Raw genomic sequence first — 15,959 nt, forward strand, 5'->3', positions numbered from 1 at the left:
GGTTATGTTGTGACTCCCTCTGATGTGCAGATGGATCCGAGTAAGGTTCAGGCGCTCACGGACTGGGTTCGGCCTACCAATCTTAAGGCCTTACAACGTTTTTTAGGTTTCGCTAACTATTATCGGAACTTTATAAAGAGCTTTTCCGTGATCGCCAAACCCCTCACGGATCTGACCCGTAAGGGTGCTGATCCGAACAATTGGTCCCCTGCCGCTTACTCAGCGTTTGAAACTCTAAAAGCGGCATTCTCGTCAGCCCCGGTTTTGGTTCAACCTGACCTCTCTCTACCGTTTGTTGTGGAGGTTGATGCCTCCGAGGTAGGAGTAGGTGCAGTGTTGTCTCAGGGGTCTTCCACTCTCACCAGACTTAGGCCCTGTGCATATTTCTCTAGAAAATTTTCTTCTTGTGAGAGGAATTATGATATTGGTAATCGAGAGCTCCTTGCCATTAAGTGGGCATTTGAAGTCTGGCGACACTTTTTGGAGGGAGCTCTTCATCCGATAACTGTGCTCACGGATCACAAGAACTTAGTATACTTGGACACTGCTATGCGCTTGAACTCACGTCAGGCTAGGTGGGCCTTGTTTTTCTCTCGCTTTAATTTTGTGGTCACCTACCGACCTGGGTCAAAAAATGTGAAGGCTGATGCCTTGTCCCGTAGCTTCGGGACTCCTGAGCTTCCAGAGGCTGCTGACAGTAATATTTTGTCTCCAGGGGTTGTGCTGGCAGCTGTCTCCTCCCACCTCTCCTCTCAAATTTTAGCAGGACAAAGATCTGCACCTAAAGACCTTCCGGAAGGCAAATTATTTGTTCCTCCTTCTTGTCGTTTGAGAGTGTTGGAGGAGACGCATTGCTCGGTATTGGCTGGTCATCCGGGAATGCGGAGTACCTTGGATCTCTTAAAGAGAAGTTACTGGTGGCCTCACATGACTAAGGATGTGCACGCATTTGTCCAAGCCTGTCAGGTCTGTGCGCGAGGAAAGACTCCCAGGAGACGTCCTGAGGGGCCTCTTCTTCCGCTTCCAGTTCCCACCAGGCCATGGTCTAACGTGTCTATGGACTTCGTCACTGATCTGCCAGCATCTCAAGGCTGTTCAGTGGTTTGGGTGGTAGTGGACCGTTTCTCTAAAATGGGACACTTTGTTCCATTAAAAAAGTTGCCTTCAGCTGAAGAATTGGCTGAATTGTTTATACAGAATATTGTACGCCTCCATGGTATACCAGATGATATTGTATCAGATAGGGGCGTACAATTTGTTTCCAAATTTTGGCGAGCATTTTGTTCTAGACTGGAAGTTAATTTGTCGTTCTCGTCGGCGTTTCACCCTGAGTCTAATGGTCAGTCCGAGAGAATGAATCAGGAGATGATTCAATATCTGCGACTCTTTGTCTCGGACAGTCAGGACCAGTGGGTGAAATTCCTTCCGTTGGCAGAATTTGCTATTAATAACCACTGTAGTTCGTCCACACAGGTATCTCCGTTTTTCTGCAATTATGGTTTTCATCCACGTTTCTCTTTTTCATCTGTGCCTGTCTCTAATATTCCTCGAGCGGAAGCTATTACATCCAAGTTGCGCTCGCTCTGGTCACAAGTTCGGGAGAATATTCAGAGGGCACAAAATTCTATGGTCCAACAAACTGAAAGAAGGCGCACTAAATCTGATACGTTTGTGGTGGGGGATAAAGTGTGGTTATCAACAAAAAACCTTAAATTGAAGGTCCCCTCTTTGAAGTTTGCGCCCAGGTTTGTGGGTCCGTTTGTTGTTACTCATATTGTTAACCCGGTTTCCTTCAAGATTACACTTCCAGCAGGGTGGCGGGTCCATAACACCTTCCATAAGAGTCTTCTGAAGCGCTATGTTGAGCCTGTTTTGCCTCTTTCTGACCCTCCTTCTCCATCTATTGTGGAGGGGAATCTGGAATTTGAGGTGGAAAAGGTGGTGAATTCCAGATGGGTAGGTAACTCCCTGCAGTACCTGGTCCATTGGAAAGGTTTTGGTCCTGAGGATAGGTCTTGGGTTCCGGCTAGAGATGTTCATGCTCCACGGTTACTCAGGTTATTTCATCAGACCTACCCTCAGAAGCCATCTTTAAGATCTAGGGGTCCGAAGGCCCCCCGTCAGGGGGGGGGTACTGTCAGGTTCGCTAGGGAGATTGCTGGGACTTCTGGTTCTTCTGGTGGTACCAGCAGTGTTCTCCGAACCCCGGCGCGTATCCGCGCAAACTCCACCTCTCGTCCTGGGCAGCGGCTGCTAAGATCTCGCGCTGTCTAGGAGTTGCTGGGACTTTGAACCTCTGCTTGGTGCCTGGTTGTTTCTGCACCATGAGGGGTTAATTCCCAGATGCTGTCCAGCACCTATCAGGTTCTGGAGGTGGAGTTCTGGCTGCATAAATTGCAGCTTCACTGGTCTCCTGTGCCAGTGTTTGAAAATCCCTTTCTCCACCTGGTTGCTGCTAGTTTGTATTGCTCAGTATCTGTATCTATATTGTTGTTAACTCGGCTAGTTTTGGACTTTGACTCTTGCTTACTGATTCTGCTTTTTGACGTTCCCTCTAGTTGTGACTCCGGCTTGTTTACGATTCTTTTATGTTCTATGTTTGTCAGTCTGTTTGTATTTTCCCTTATCCACACTTACTCAGAATATTCCGAGTCTTCAAGTAGTCGCCCCACGGTTTAGCGTGGGGGGGCTATAGGAAGGGACAGAGGTTGGGGCAAGCTCAGGGCACACTATCCCCTGTCTTTTGTGTACCCTATCCTAACATATAGGCCAGTGCACCTTATATATGAACTTATACAGTAATGTACTACAGACAAGATGTACTGTACATTTACCAGTGTTTAATAGCTCCATCCCCAGAAATTTCCTGCACCTTCCCACACAGTATACAGGGTCCCTAGCTCCTGAAGTGCCCTGGCACCACAACTAACATTGTGCCCATCCTGCCTTCCCCTAGCACGGAGAGACCGGAGCTGCCATAGTGCCGACCACGAGGCAATCAACATCATCATCAGTAAACAATCCTCCATACCTGACAGCCCTGTAACAGGGGAAAGAGAAGGAGCCACAGGGAACCCCACAGGAATAACACCCTGGCTGAGGAGGGAAGGGGTAGAGGGAGACCGCTTAACCCCTGCTGCATCACCCTGCATTAACCCCCAGCAGCCCATACCTCTGAGATCGGAGCTCTCTGACAAGCTGAAGACATGTTTCCCGGGAAGTGTAGCTTGCTTGAACTGTGCACAGGTCTGCCACCTGCTAGTCATTTTTAGGTACTGCATTTGATCTTGCATCTTATACTCCAGTGCGCCTTATAGTCCGGTGCACCTTATAGGCCGAAAAATACGGGTATTTAGTTAAAAAACCTTTCAAATTAACAATTATTCATAATTCATTAATTTTTTTCAGCAGCTTGATTTTAGCAGCTTGATTTAAAATATATATAAATATTGTATAAAGACAATAAATACTAAATACACAAGACTCGTGAGCAAATTTCCAACCCAAGGCTGTTACGTACCCTATGCGACTGCGACCAGGCCTACAGGGAGTGAGAGACCCTCTTATATAAAAGAGTTTATATAAGAGCATCTGCCTGTGCACTACTCTAATACAGGAAAACAGTAAAGTGCATGGCAGATGTTGTTGTATTGAACTGTGGCAGCCACAACATCAGACTGGTTACATCTCTTTAGCCCCATGACTATCACCTGTTATAACTTCTGAGCAGGAAACTCTTTTATCTGCCCAAGACAGTGTTTCTACCTACCCCCTGGGCCTTCCGAGGAGCTTCCTGCAAGGAGCCTGTAAGTCCATGCAGTTCCTGGAAGCAATAGGCATCACACAATATTGGAAAAAGTACATATATTGAAAGCCCCTGGGTCTGTAATAGATCACCAATGGTAGATCCCCATTATGATGTTTTTGGCAGCTGCCCATGGCCGATGGCCAAAGTTAGGGGGCAGGCAATGGAAACGTTATATGTAATGTGATAAGGGTTTTTATCCTATACCTATATTCTGCTTTATCTATTTCATCATTTTTATTGTGCGGAGGCAGAAAAAGAGGTGGTAATAATATTACCTTTTTTTCACCCCCCCCCCCCCAATCTGTACTTTATGATTGACTATGATGCACAAAGGGGTATTAGTAAGACCAGTGGCCACTGTAAGAAAAAGGGGGGGCTCCATTAGAAACTTTGCACCAAGACCTTGTGGACTCTAGTTACTCGACTCAAATATTATTTGTAACTATTTGTAATTATCTGAAATATTCTCTTTTATGCCTCATGACCTAATGGGAAATGTGAAACTAGATCATATTATTAGAGCAATTCCACTTCTAAGGGAGTGACTAGATATATACATACAGCATATAATAACTTCCATGTGTGAATTTAACTGAAAGTCTCCTAATTACATATACATGTCAATGAGACTTTAATATAACTTTTTCTATGACTACTCTCACTACTATTGTCTACTATTCCCTCTCCAGGGTGATCATTTAATTACAGAATGTCAGTACAACACAAAAGGCAGATCAACTATGACTTGGGTAAGATAATGCAGTAAACTTCCCTTCTCTCCTTTTTCTGGTAATAGACAAAGGATAAGAGCAGTTATCATGAGCCCGCATGCTAAACATGTTTGTGTTACATTGTGACTGCTACTGTGTGTCCTGTAATAACATTTCTGCATTCTCTCCACAAAATATTATGCTTTATAACAGCGGAATTCTGGGGTAGAAGCCCTCAAGTGGTCATAATAATTGCCAGTAATTGTGATTACCCCTTTACACCATTTCCAGACCATGCCAATGTTCGACCTTGAACATTCCCATGATTTGTGCGAAACTAGACCAATTAGCAGTTCATGTATCTGGTGGCACCAGAGGGATGAAGTTTCCTTCATACGCTGGTGCACATGCTATATCATGATTAATCTTCCCCCTTCAGCTGCTTGGCGTTAATAAATAATATTTCTGACCCAGTTGGAATAGATGGTGTTCTAGAATAGCTATAGATTAATAGCTACTATTCCCAGTGGTTCAGGAGAGTGAATTATGACATTATCTGCACTAGTCCAAGCAGTAAAATGCTGCTTTATTTAGATGATCCAATTACAACAATCCGGCCAATAGTGAAAACTGAAGGATAATTATCATGATATAACAATAAAACAATAATTGTTTGCTAATGAAATTAGCAACCAACTGATGGATGGATCACGCTAAAAATCAGTAAAATAATACAATCCAATATGAGTGAATCACGGAAACACATAAAGTGCCTCTGTATTATTTATGTCCCCAATTATCTGTATGGCAGTTCAGGCATTTATCCTTTCTGTAACCAATTCATGTATGGAATATTTAAAAGCATGCTTTCTATGTACTGTCTGCTATCTATTGTAAGCTGTCCCCTTTAAGGAGAGGTTCTTTTAAAAGGAAGACTACTTAGTATTAGTAAAAGCAGGACTTTATGTTTCAGGATTGTAACTGGACTATGGTGCACTCATGTGTGAGATCTCACAGCTAATCTCCTCTAATGATGTGCAGTAGCAGGCTTCTGGTTATATTAAAGATATAATTAAAGGTATAGTTACACAGTGCTTTAGGGCCAATATCTAACACTGACTACAGCTTTCTATATTTGAAACTGCTGACAGATTCCCTAGTATTACAGATTATTTAATAAATATATGACAAATATCAGGGGTAATCACACAGTGATGTTTCTATAATCTTTGAAACTTTTGCAGTGTATACAGTCTTCTATTTAATTTTCTTTAGAATTACTATAAATATAGAAAACATGCTTCATATATATTTGCTATTAATTGATACGTTTTATTTTAAAATATGTATTAAAATATTTGTACTTGTCATTCAAATTCTAGGGTGGCCTGAGTGCAAGAGATGAAATGTGTCTTTCCTATTTAATTTATTATCCTAAAATTGATCTTGCCCGATGTGAAAGTATCTCAGAAATAAATGAGCAGCTTCAGTTCATTGGAGTAAAGGAAATATACAAACCAATCACGTAAGAAGGATCATGAATGATAATTTGCTGTATATGACGCTAAAACTGATAATCTTTAAACTATGTACAGTAAAGATTTTTTCATTTATGGAATTATTAATATTTAAGTATGACAGTGTATTGTAAAGCTTATAACATATATATAGTGCAGGGGTTTATATGTATCCCAGATCTAGTTCAGTGGTAGGAAAAATAACATAATAATAATGTGCTTTGCATTGCAGGTCATGGCCCTTTATAATCAAGAGTCCAAAACGCTACAACAACCTTACATTTACAGAGGCCATGAACACATTTCAATGGTCAAAGAAAAAAGGAAATGCCTTTAATGAGCGTGTTAAACAAATACCTATTAATGTCAGATGTTCTAAACATGAAAGTGCGGAATGGAATGTAAGTAAATGCAATGGCCATAAATATAGAATGTGCTGCTATCAATAGACAGTGATACACAGTAAGAACAAATGTGTTACATCATATGAACAGACATTGTGATATTAGCCAAGATCTAACTGAATAAGCTCCCATTCCCATACTATAGTGCTAGTAACAAGGTTGGGAAGCAACAATACTTTTCTTTCATTGGGAATCTACGTGGAGAAGCTAAGCAGCTGTGAGCATCTGTCAGCTCTAGAAATGTTCATAGCAATATAAGCTCTAAACAGACCTGGATCTTTCTCAAGCACAGGACGACATTTAATTCATTTTCTGGGTGGGTTCCCACACATTGCACTAAATTAGTGATGAACGAATCATTCAAGATTCACTGTGCTGAAGTTTTGCTAAATTAAAAAATTAAAAGATTTGGTTTTGGTCAGAATCTTTTCAGTCCAAATCAATGTTGCTCTAATCATCCTGGAAAATGGTATATATGCCTTTCTAGTCTCTAATTCTTCATAAATATATCCTGTTTCGCTAAGTTTTTTTTTTTACATATTTTCATTTTCTCTCACCGTTCACCCACTCTACACTCAGCGATGTGTGACAGCAGTACCTAGCTGCCACCTTAAAAAATCGTAAAGATGGTAACCAGGTCCTGCGGGTACACCAGGTTTAATCTTTCTATGCTGTGCATTGCTAACCAGAAATGTTAACACAATTATAGACATTTTAAGTAAAAATAAGTTGTGGAAAGAAAAAAAAACAGGTGCACCAGTAGCACATTCAAATTACAATTTGTAGAAAGATAAAAATTTATTTTTGCAGAAATGACAGGTTGCTGGAAATAAATAAAGGTTTGCATGGAAAGCTTATAGAGTACATTACATATTGATTTGGGAGCTGGTAGACTCCTTGATTTGCCTTCCCCTCCTCCTCACTCATACCTCTCCCTCAACCTCTACCCTGCTCACTCCCTGCGTACATCAGCTAACTGAGGAGACAGTGCCTCGGACTGTTGGAGCTGCCCCTCCCATCCTGTGATTCACTGTATGGTGCCAGGCAAGGTCTTATATTCTTTCAGATTCAGAATGCCTACAAAGGCATTTTTAAATGAATCATTGCAGGCTATTGGAACCTGTCACCAGCTAATAATTAGGTTTCCTTTAATGTTTCATTATCTTTTACCAGTAAATACATCCATGTACATGTTCTGCTATGCACTTTTTTGAATGACAATATCTCTGGAAAAGCTTTACATATCATAACAATTTTTGATTTGTTCTTTCATGGCAAGTGAGACTTTAACTTAATAGGATAGTTTTATAAATTACATGTTTTGTTCTTTATAAAATTTGCCAATAATTGACTTCAAATGTGAAAAAATAAGCTCTTTTGTAGTTTTTCCTAAGTTTTATTTTAATAAATAGTAACTTTTACCAAAATTTGATATAAATACGTACAGCATTATTCCATCACCCTTTCCTAAGTTCAGCCGCAGATGAAAGTCTTTCCTACAGCTTCTACATTTTGCCTTCTGCTGGCAGGGGGCACAATTCAAATGCCTATAACTCCTGAACCCTTGCACCTAGAAACACAATTATCATATTAATAATGGTGTCATATTAAACAGGAGAGTCTCCCCTTTAACATGATATATGGTAATATTAATATAATATTTTCTATGGACTGTAAAGTATAAAAACTTTTGCCTAAAGTATAAAAACTCTGCACTAAGCAAAAATAAGCAACTTCCTAATTTTCTATAATTAGCTATCTGCTGGTGTTTAGCAGCTAGCAGAGATTTTACCTTGCCCCCCATCTTGCCCCCCCAATCTCCATTTGCCTTGCTTTATGGTTAAAATGGCAAAGCGTATAATAAATCTAGAGATGGCAGAAGGCTTGTTGAGAGGGGTTGTAGGACCTGTAGTGATGTCATAAGCATGTGACTCATCACATGCTTCAGGTCATCCACTTCTGCAATCTTAAAGAGAACCCGTCATGCAAAATAAGCCCCCTAAACTAAATATATTTTCATAAACTGCCATTAGAGAGCATTGCCTCTATTCCTTCATTGTCCCTCTACATGCCTGCAAACCTAAGCAATGAGGTCCTAAAGCTGTATGCAAATGACCTGTGAAATGTCCTATGAAGCATTAGCATATTCAAGCTGTCCACTCTATTCATGAGTGGGAGGCACAGCCACACCCCCAGTGCATGACTGACAGCCTGTGTAATGATGTGAGGCTGTATAATGATGTGCTTCCTGGTGCTGGTGGCCATGCCCCCTGCAGCCTGTGTGTGCATGTGTGTGTATAGGAGAGATACAGCAGCTCCAGGCTGCAGCCATGTTACAGCAGAACATGTCAGATTCATGTGTAGCTGATGTCTGTCTCTCACCTGTATATTAGGAGGATGCAGCATGTCAGCAGCACACACACTAGCCATGCTTTACTATACATTACACACAGACATGAGCAGGGGGAGGAGAGGGGAGGGGTAACAGGGGTGACATCACTGCCTCTGACCATGTGACCAGCCTCATTTACATGATAAAAAATAGATGATTTTACAATGAATAATGTATGAAATAACTAGATAAAGGCTGGGATGGGATCCTTGTGAGCTGCTCCAACAGGTAGTAGTGACAGGACAAGTGACACAGACCTGATGACAGGTGTCCTTTAAACTCCCTCTGTAACATTAGACTATACAGCACTGTGTTGCTTACTTTATAGGGCTGAGTGTTATGTGCAAATATAGAAATTCTACCCTGTAAAACCTCTTTGAAGTCATTTTAAAAATATTTCAATGAAAGGGGTGGGAAACTGTTGCTTCAGGTTTGCCATTAAAGGAAAAATCCATCAAAATCCATCATGATAAACCAGGGGCACTTACTCACTTACAGACACTGTGACTGTGGTAATCTTCTTATATTTGTTATCCATGACCTCCTTCTTTCTAAAAAAAACCCTTTTAATATTATGCTAATAAGTCTTAGAAGCGCTGGTGGGTGTTCCCAGAGCCCCTCAGTGCTGCAAATTTACAGGCTGAGCAAATGAGCAGAACAGGTCTCACCCTTCCCTATGCTCATTGTAACACCCTGTGAAAATTCATTACTGAGGGGCTCTTCAAACACCCACCAAAGCCCCTTATTAACATAATTGTAAAAGTTTATTTTAGAAGGAAGGAGACCATGGTTAACAAATATAAGAAGATTAACACAGTCACCATGCCAGGGTCTATGAGTAAGTTCCCCTGGTATATCATATTGGAATTTGATGGTAGATTTTCTTTAAGGATGACCTTCTGGTCACTTAGCCAATTACACATATTTTCCCCTAGACCCAATAATCTCATTTAATGTAATTATTTGACAATCAAGTAGAACTGCAAGATTGGCCACGAGAGTCCTCAGAATTCAACCCCCAATTGGACAACTGTGGATAGAGTTGAAAATGTATTTATACCCAAGTGAGTTAACAAATATGAACCAGCATTCGATGTGTGTAGGAGAGACCTAGGATCAGATTTTGATCAAGACAATGTGCTAAATATATATATATATATATATATATATATATATAGAACCTGATGGTGTACTCTATCTGGACCCAGTGTTTGTCTATTTAAGTGGTTTTAAGAGAGCACTGCAGGATCTCTCTGAACCTAACGTTTTTGAAAATATTTTGATTTGTGAACGTTTTTGATTTTTGAATGTTTATTACCCAGGTGACCCCCAACCTATACTTTTTATATCCTATCTGCTAAGATCAGGTTTAGGAGTCACCCCACCCAGTGGCAACCACCTGGTTGGGTACTGAACTTGTGAATGGTAATTGTAATTTATTTTGTTGGGCCTGTAGAATTCCAACTTCCAGTCTATAGCAGATAAATGATTGGTTATAACATGTAAATCACTTCCAAACATGCTTAATGAACTATCTTCTCATTATTATTGTTTTTTTAATTCTATGCTACCCTACTACTATGCCATACAATTTAACCCACAACATATAACTCTAATATACTTTATGTGACATTTTACAGGTTCAGGGAATGCTACTGTCACCCCCTGAAGTGATGACGTATACTTCGGAAGCAACAGAATGTGCCTCGTTTTCTTCAGTCTCCTCTTCCGCAGTCTCCATAACAGTCACATGTCTGCTACTTGTACTGAGCACAGCAATACACTATACATAAGAAACAGACATTGTGCATTGGCACCAACTTTTGTTTTGAAACCACTATTCAATTGCACTGTTAGAAATTTTTTTTACACAAAATAAAATGTTTTTTTCTCAAATTTGTTTATATTTCACTATTTTTTATGGTGGTGTGCTGTTCTGCAAATGTGGTTCTGGGATTCGAAGATTAAAGGGTTGTCCACTTTCAAAAAAATAATTGATATTGTTTGTGTAAGGAAAAGTTTTTCAATATACTTTCTGTATCAATTCTTTACCGTTTACTAGATCTCTGCTTGTTATCCTTCTATAGAAAGCTTCTAAGTTTACTTCCAGTGCATATGATCTGTCCATGGTGATGTGTTGGACACACAGGTGCACAAGCTATTATTATCACTGAGAGTAATAGGAGTTTTGTGATAATAATGGCTTGTGCCGCGATTCACTAGGATTGTGTGCCCGTCATCACACTATCTTGTCACTTCCCTGCTCAGGTCCCACAGAGTGCCCCATCTTTTAAGTGGTGCATGTAAGCTCTTGGGTGTGTGACACAATTTGAAAGTTAAATCCCTCGCTCAATCCAAATCAGTCGGATCGTCCAACTGCACGCCCCCTAAATTGTGTCGCATGGAAGCCAGCTCAGCTGCGGCAAAAATCGGGGGCATACGCCAAAATCCCAGCGCAGACACCTGTTAAATACCTGTCCAAGCCGTGTAATCCCCTAAAATGGTGCACAGTCTGACGAAAGTGCACATGGTGACCCTTAGTAAATGGATGTAAACTTAAGAAGCTTTCTATTGAATGAAAGCAAGCAGAGATCTAGAAAAAGGTGAGGAATTTTCTTTACACAAACACTATCAATTTTTTGCTGAAAGTGGACAACCCCTTTAAAGCTTTGTTAATATTGGAACCAACACCCAATGCTTACACACAAAAAATGGAAGTTATCATTTGGGTTAGTCTGGCCAGATTTGTTCAGGGTCAATTAAAAAGATTTCAAGGAAGATTTATCCAACGCGGAGGCTCCTGCCGGATCCATAAAGTGGCTTAGGCCCCCTGATGTGTCTGGTGGGTGGCACAGCTGCTAGGGAAAACCATGCTAGGTCTTACCTGGTGCAGTTTTGTATAAAATCCTGTGAACCTGTTTGCAGGATTTTCAAAATTACACAGGCACGGAGCCGGGAACGCCTCTACAGTAGTCACTTTAAGAATGCAAGAATTTGCATTTCTTTCACTGCTTTTATGCCAGAAGACTGATGTAGAAGCAGTGATAAATCTCCCCCTTTGAGTTGCTATGTCTAAATGTTATATTCTTTAAAACTGTATAGCAGGGAGCCAGACAAGAAAATGACGAGGTAAGTATGGAGGAAATCTACCATTTGATTTCATGCATTATGAAGCAAACATACCTTGAGAATGTTGTAGCTACACTGATGCAGAAACATATCTTGTTTAATCCGAGGTATGTTTTGTTCGCAATGCATAAAAACAAATGGTAGATTTCCTTTAAAGTCTGTTCAGAAAGAAAGCTACCCCTTTAACTGGTTTGAGGTTTTCAAACTTCGATACTCATTTTTCCCCACTCCCTCAAAACAGCAGCAGTCTTCTTCTCTACAGAGGAGAACAGAAGACTGCTGCTGCTTTGGGGAGTGGGTAAAGTTGAGTAAATGTTTTTTCTCCACAGCAAAATATGCTCACTGATAGGGCCCTCACAGTTCCAGCACATGCCACCTCAGCTTATACATAGCCCCAGCACCTGTTCCAGGTCCTCATAGCCCCAGCACATCACAGTATCATAGTTCAAGGCACAAAAAAGGGGAGAATTGGTGGAGTAGCACTGTGGTATCCTGGATTGAGATCCGTGTGGGTGCACGCTTCGGGGACTCTGGCTCAGAAGACCCTTACACAAGTAAATCCAACAACGAGGAAGCAGCACTCCGTGATATAATGGTGATATTTATTGCACCAGTGGAAAAAAGATGCAACGTTTCAGCTATCTCAATGTAGCCATTTTCAAGTATACCAAACAATGATACAAGGCGGGTTTATATCCCCCGCAGGATGTGACATCATCAGTGAAAAAAACGACCAAACAAATACAATTTAACCCTGTAAGGGTGTGTACATCCAATGTGTAACATATATATATGTATTCATGTGCATAAATTGTATAATCCACAATACATAGTATAAATTAAAGTGAAACAACAAGCTACCCGGCGTACCACCAGTTGTCCGTACTATACCACACAGCGCATGTCCAAGGGAGTTGCTAGGTGACCCGACTTAAACAAAGGGCAAATCGCATATTAATAGACTAACCTGCATAGTGCCCAGTACTCGCGACTGATATACCATTACTCATAGGTATTGACAGACCTTGTGCCGATGTAGGAGGGGATCCTGAGGTGACCGGCTGGGATCATGTGACCTCGTTGCGGGATCACGTGCCGCTGAGGTCAACTCGTCTCACAGCGCTGTCTACTACTCAAGAATCCACCATACTCTCGCGAGTAAACATCTGATGGGTCCGTGTTCAACCTAGAGGTGGGTAAGCGCTTTCCTTTGGCTAATGTGCCGGTCAGTCATATGCAGTGTCCATATCTATTTAATACGAAGTGTTCAGATTTCACTGTAAATAATTGTAATAATTCCTGCTTATATAAAGTATCATGGACTGAACACAACTAAAACCTTGTCGGCACCAAAAGTCCGGACTCTGTGGGTGGCCACAACTCAATTTTACATCTCAACAGATCCTTAGAGATGTGGGCAGTACATAATCAATCTTGTAAGAAGTAGTATCTGGTGGTAAACACTCGGGTGCGGTTGTTTTGACAGCTCCATGTGAATAGTGATCTAAGTGGAAAGAGAAAAAGAGAGAGAGGTCAAAAATAATTATCAAAGTAAACACTTCCTTATATCATCCTATGTGTCATCAATAGGCTTAGTCGGCATTCGGGGTACACTTAAATCAAGGTGTTAGTATTAAAGTCCAGGTTCAACCCTGTCGGTTGTAACGATTTCAATCTAAAAATCCATTCTGTTTCACGTTTCAATAACATCCTACGTCTGTCACCCCCTCTCCTAGGTTGGGGTACATGGTCAATGATGCAGAATCTCAGTTGGTGAATGGTATGGCCGCAGTCACTAAAATGTTTGGGTACTGGTAAGTCCAGCTTCTGAGTATTAATGGTCGATCTATGATTGTGTAGCCTCAATCTACATTCTGTAGTCGTTTCTCCCACATACACTTTTGGGCAGGGGCACAATAGAACATAGATAACATGGTCAGACCTACATGTGAGGTGATGTTTGATGTTATATTTCTTACCATCCATTGGGTTAATGAAGACCTCCCCCTTTAACATGTAGCTGCAATTCTCGCAGCTCATACATGGAAAGCATCCAGGTTTTAAGGTGGATGCCAAATTGCTCTTATTCTCAATAGAGCCAAGGTCCCTTTTCACCAGTTGATCTTTCAAATTTCTTGAACGCTTATATGAAAAGAGAGGTGGTGCCTGGAATTCTCCAATGTCTCTATAGAAATTAGATAAAATTGGCCAATGTCGTCGGACTATGTTTGCTACATTCTGGCTGTGAGGACCGAATGTCGTCACGAACGGTATTCTGTCTCGTGTATCCCCGTCCTTAGTCTTTGGAGTCAGAAGAGATAATTTATCAAGTCTTTCTGCTCTGTCTCTATGTCGTCTGACTACTTGTGTGGGATATCCCCGAGTAATGAATTTCTCAGACATTTCAGTAAGTCTGTCATTTAATCGACTTGGATCATCCACTATTCTCCGTACTCGTACCATCTGGCTATACGGAAGGGAGTCAAGTGTTCGTCTGGGGTGTGCACTTTCAAATCTGAGCAAGTTATTGCGGTCAGTGCTCTTGGTGAATAGGTCCGTTTTCAATCTATTGCCTTCAATGTAGACATTCGTGTCCAGAAATTGGATATTGGACTGCGAGAAAGACTTGGTGAATTTAATGTCTGGGTCCACTTGGTTCAAATAGTCAAAAAAGGTCAGGAAGGTATCAGTATCTCCTACCCAAATTAGGAAAATGTCATTGATGAACCTAACCCACTTTAGTACATGTACATAAAGTGGGGAGGTATAAATCAATGTTTCTTCCATGTCTGCCATAAAGATATTGGCATACGTGGGGGCCATATTGGCCCCCATTGCCGTACCTCTTAACTGCAAAAAATACTCATTACCAAACAAAAAGTGGTTACATGACAATATGATCTCAAGCAGATCCACAATGAACCTCTGGCACCGTTTCGGGGAGTCAGTTAAGGCTAACGCCTTTTCTACTGCACGTATCCCTCGTTCATGACTAATACTGGTATACAAGCTGGACACATCAAATGATGCTAAAATGGCATCTGGGGGGATCTCAATGTCCTGAATTTTGGTCAGAAAATCAGAGGTGTCCCGAATAAACGACCTAGATGATGTGGCCAGGTTGTGTAATGATTTCTCCACAAGTATGGCTGCAGGGGACAAAATTGAGTTCCTCCCCGATACGATGGGCCTACCAGGGGGGTCCTCAAGCCTCTTGTGGATTTTGGTTAGGCAATATAGTATCGGGGTGACTGGTTTTTCAGGTAATAGGAATTTATGAGTGGCCTTGTCAATTATGTCATTGGCATATGCGTTGTCAACCAATACCCTCAGTCTCTTAGTAATCCAAGGTAATGGATTTTCAGATAACCTTTTATATACAGTCTCATCTGCTAGTTGGCGTTGTATCTCATGTACATAACTACCCCTATCCATGACGACAATTGCTCCGCCTTTGTCGGCCGGTTTGATCACCAATTTGTCGTCATGGATGAGGTCACGTAAAGCCATCCTAGCAGATCTAGATAAATTATTACGTATTCGTGGGTGAGGGGTTAACCCATCTCTCAACTGTAAGGCCTGAATATCACTTTTTACCAGCGAAGTAAATGTCTCAATAGCACTTGAGTTAACAAAGGGTACAAAATCACTTTTGTTATAAAGACCTAAATCCCGTAAACACAAATCAGGTTTAGATCCAGTTGTGTTAATCGACTCGACTGGAGGTTGTTGCTGAAAAAACCACACTTTGAGTTTGACTGATCGGAGAAATCGTGCAATCTCGCCTTCAAATTTCAACCAATCAGTATCCCCAGTCGGACAGAAAGACAAACCCTTGTTTAACAATTTCAGTTGTAAATCTGATAATGTATGAGATGATATATTTACCACTAAGTCTCTAGAGGTCTTGTTCACTTCTTCTGGCTGATGGATTTCAGGTGCTTTGCACTTCGTGTCACTGGACTGCTTTCTGTGGCGTTTCCCACCCCGCCTGATGTT

The 15,959-nt window shown here is 41.1% G+C and overlaps 1 protein-coding gene across 2 annotated transcripts in view; it reads left to right on the plus strand.

Annotated features, from left to right (window-relative positions):
* Positions 1-10,727, plus strand: part of MOXD1 (monooxygenase DBH like 1) — a 51,173-nt gene extending 40,446 nt beyond the window's left edge. For both annotated transcript variants that reach the window (XM_072141515.1, XM_072141514.1), the window contains exons 9-12: positions 4,498-4,557; positions 5,901-6,043; positions 6,268-6,436; positions 10,472-10,727. In XM_072141515.1, the coding sequence (XP_071997616.1) occupies positions 4,498-4,557; positions 5,901-6,043; positions 6,268-6,436; positions 10,472-10,624 (525 nt within the window). In that variant the 3' untranslated portion in view covers positions 10,625-10,727. The remainder of the gene's footprint in view (positions 1-4,497; positions 4,558-5,900; positions 6,044-6,267; positions 6,437-10,471) is intronic.
* Positions 10,728-15,959: the final 5,232 nt, after the last annotated feature.

This window comes from Engystomops pustulosus, chromosome 3, assembly GCF_040894005.1.
Source record: "Engystomops pustulosus chromosome 3, aEngPut4.maternal, whole genome shotgun sequence".
NCBI classification, from domain to species: Eukaryota; Metazoa; Chordata; class Amphibia; order Anura; family Leptodactylidae; genus Engystomops; species Engystomops pustulosus.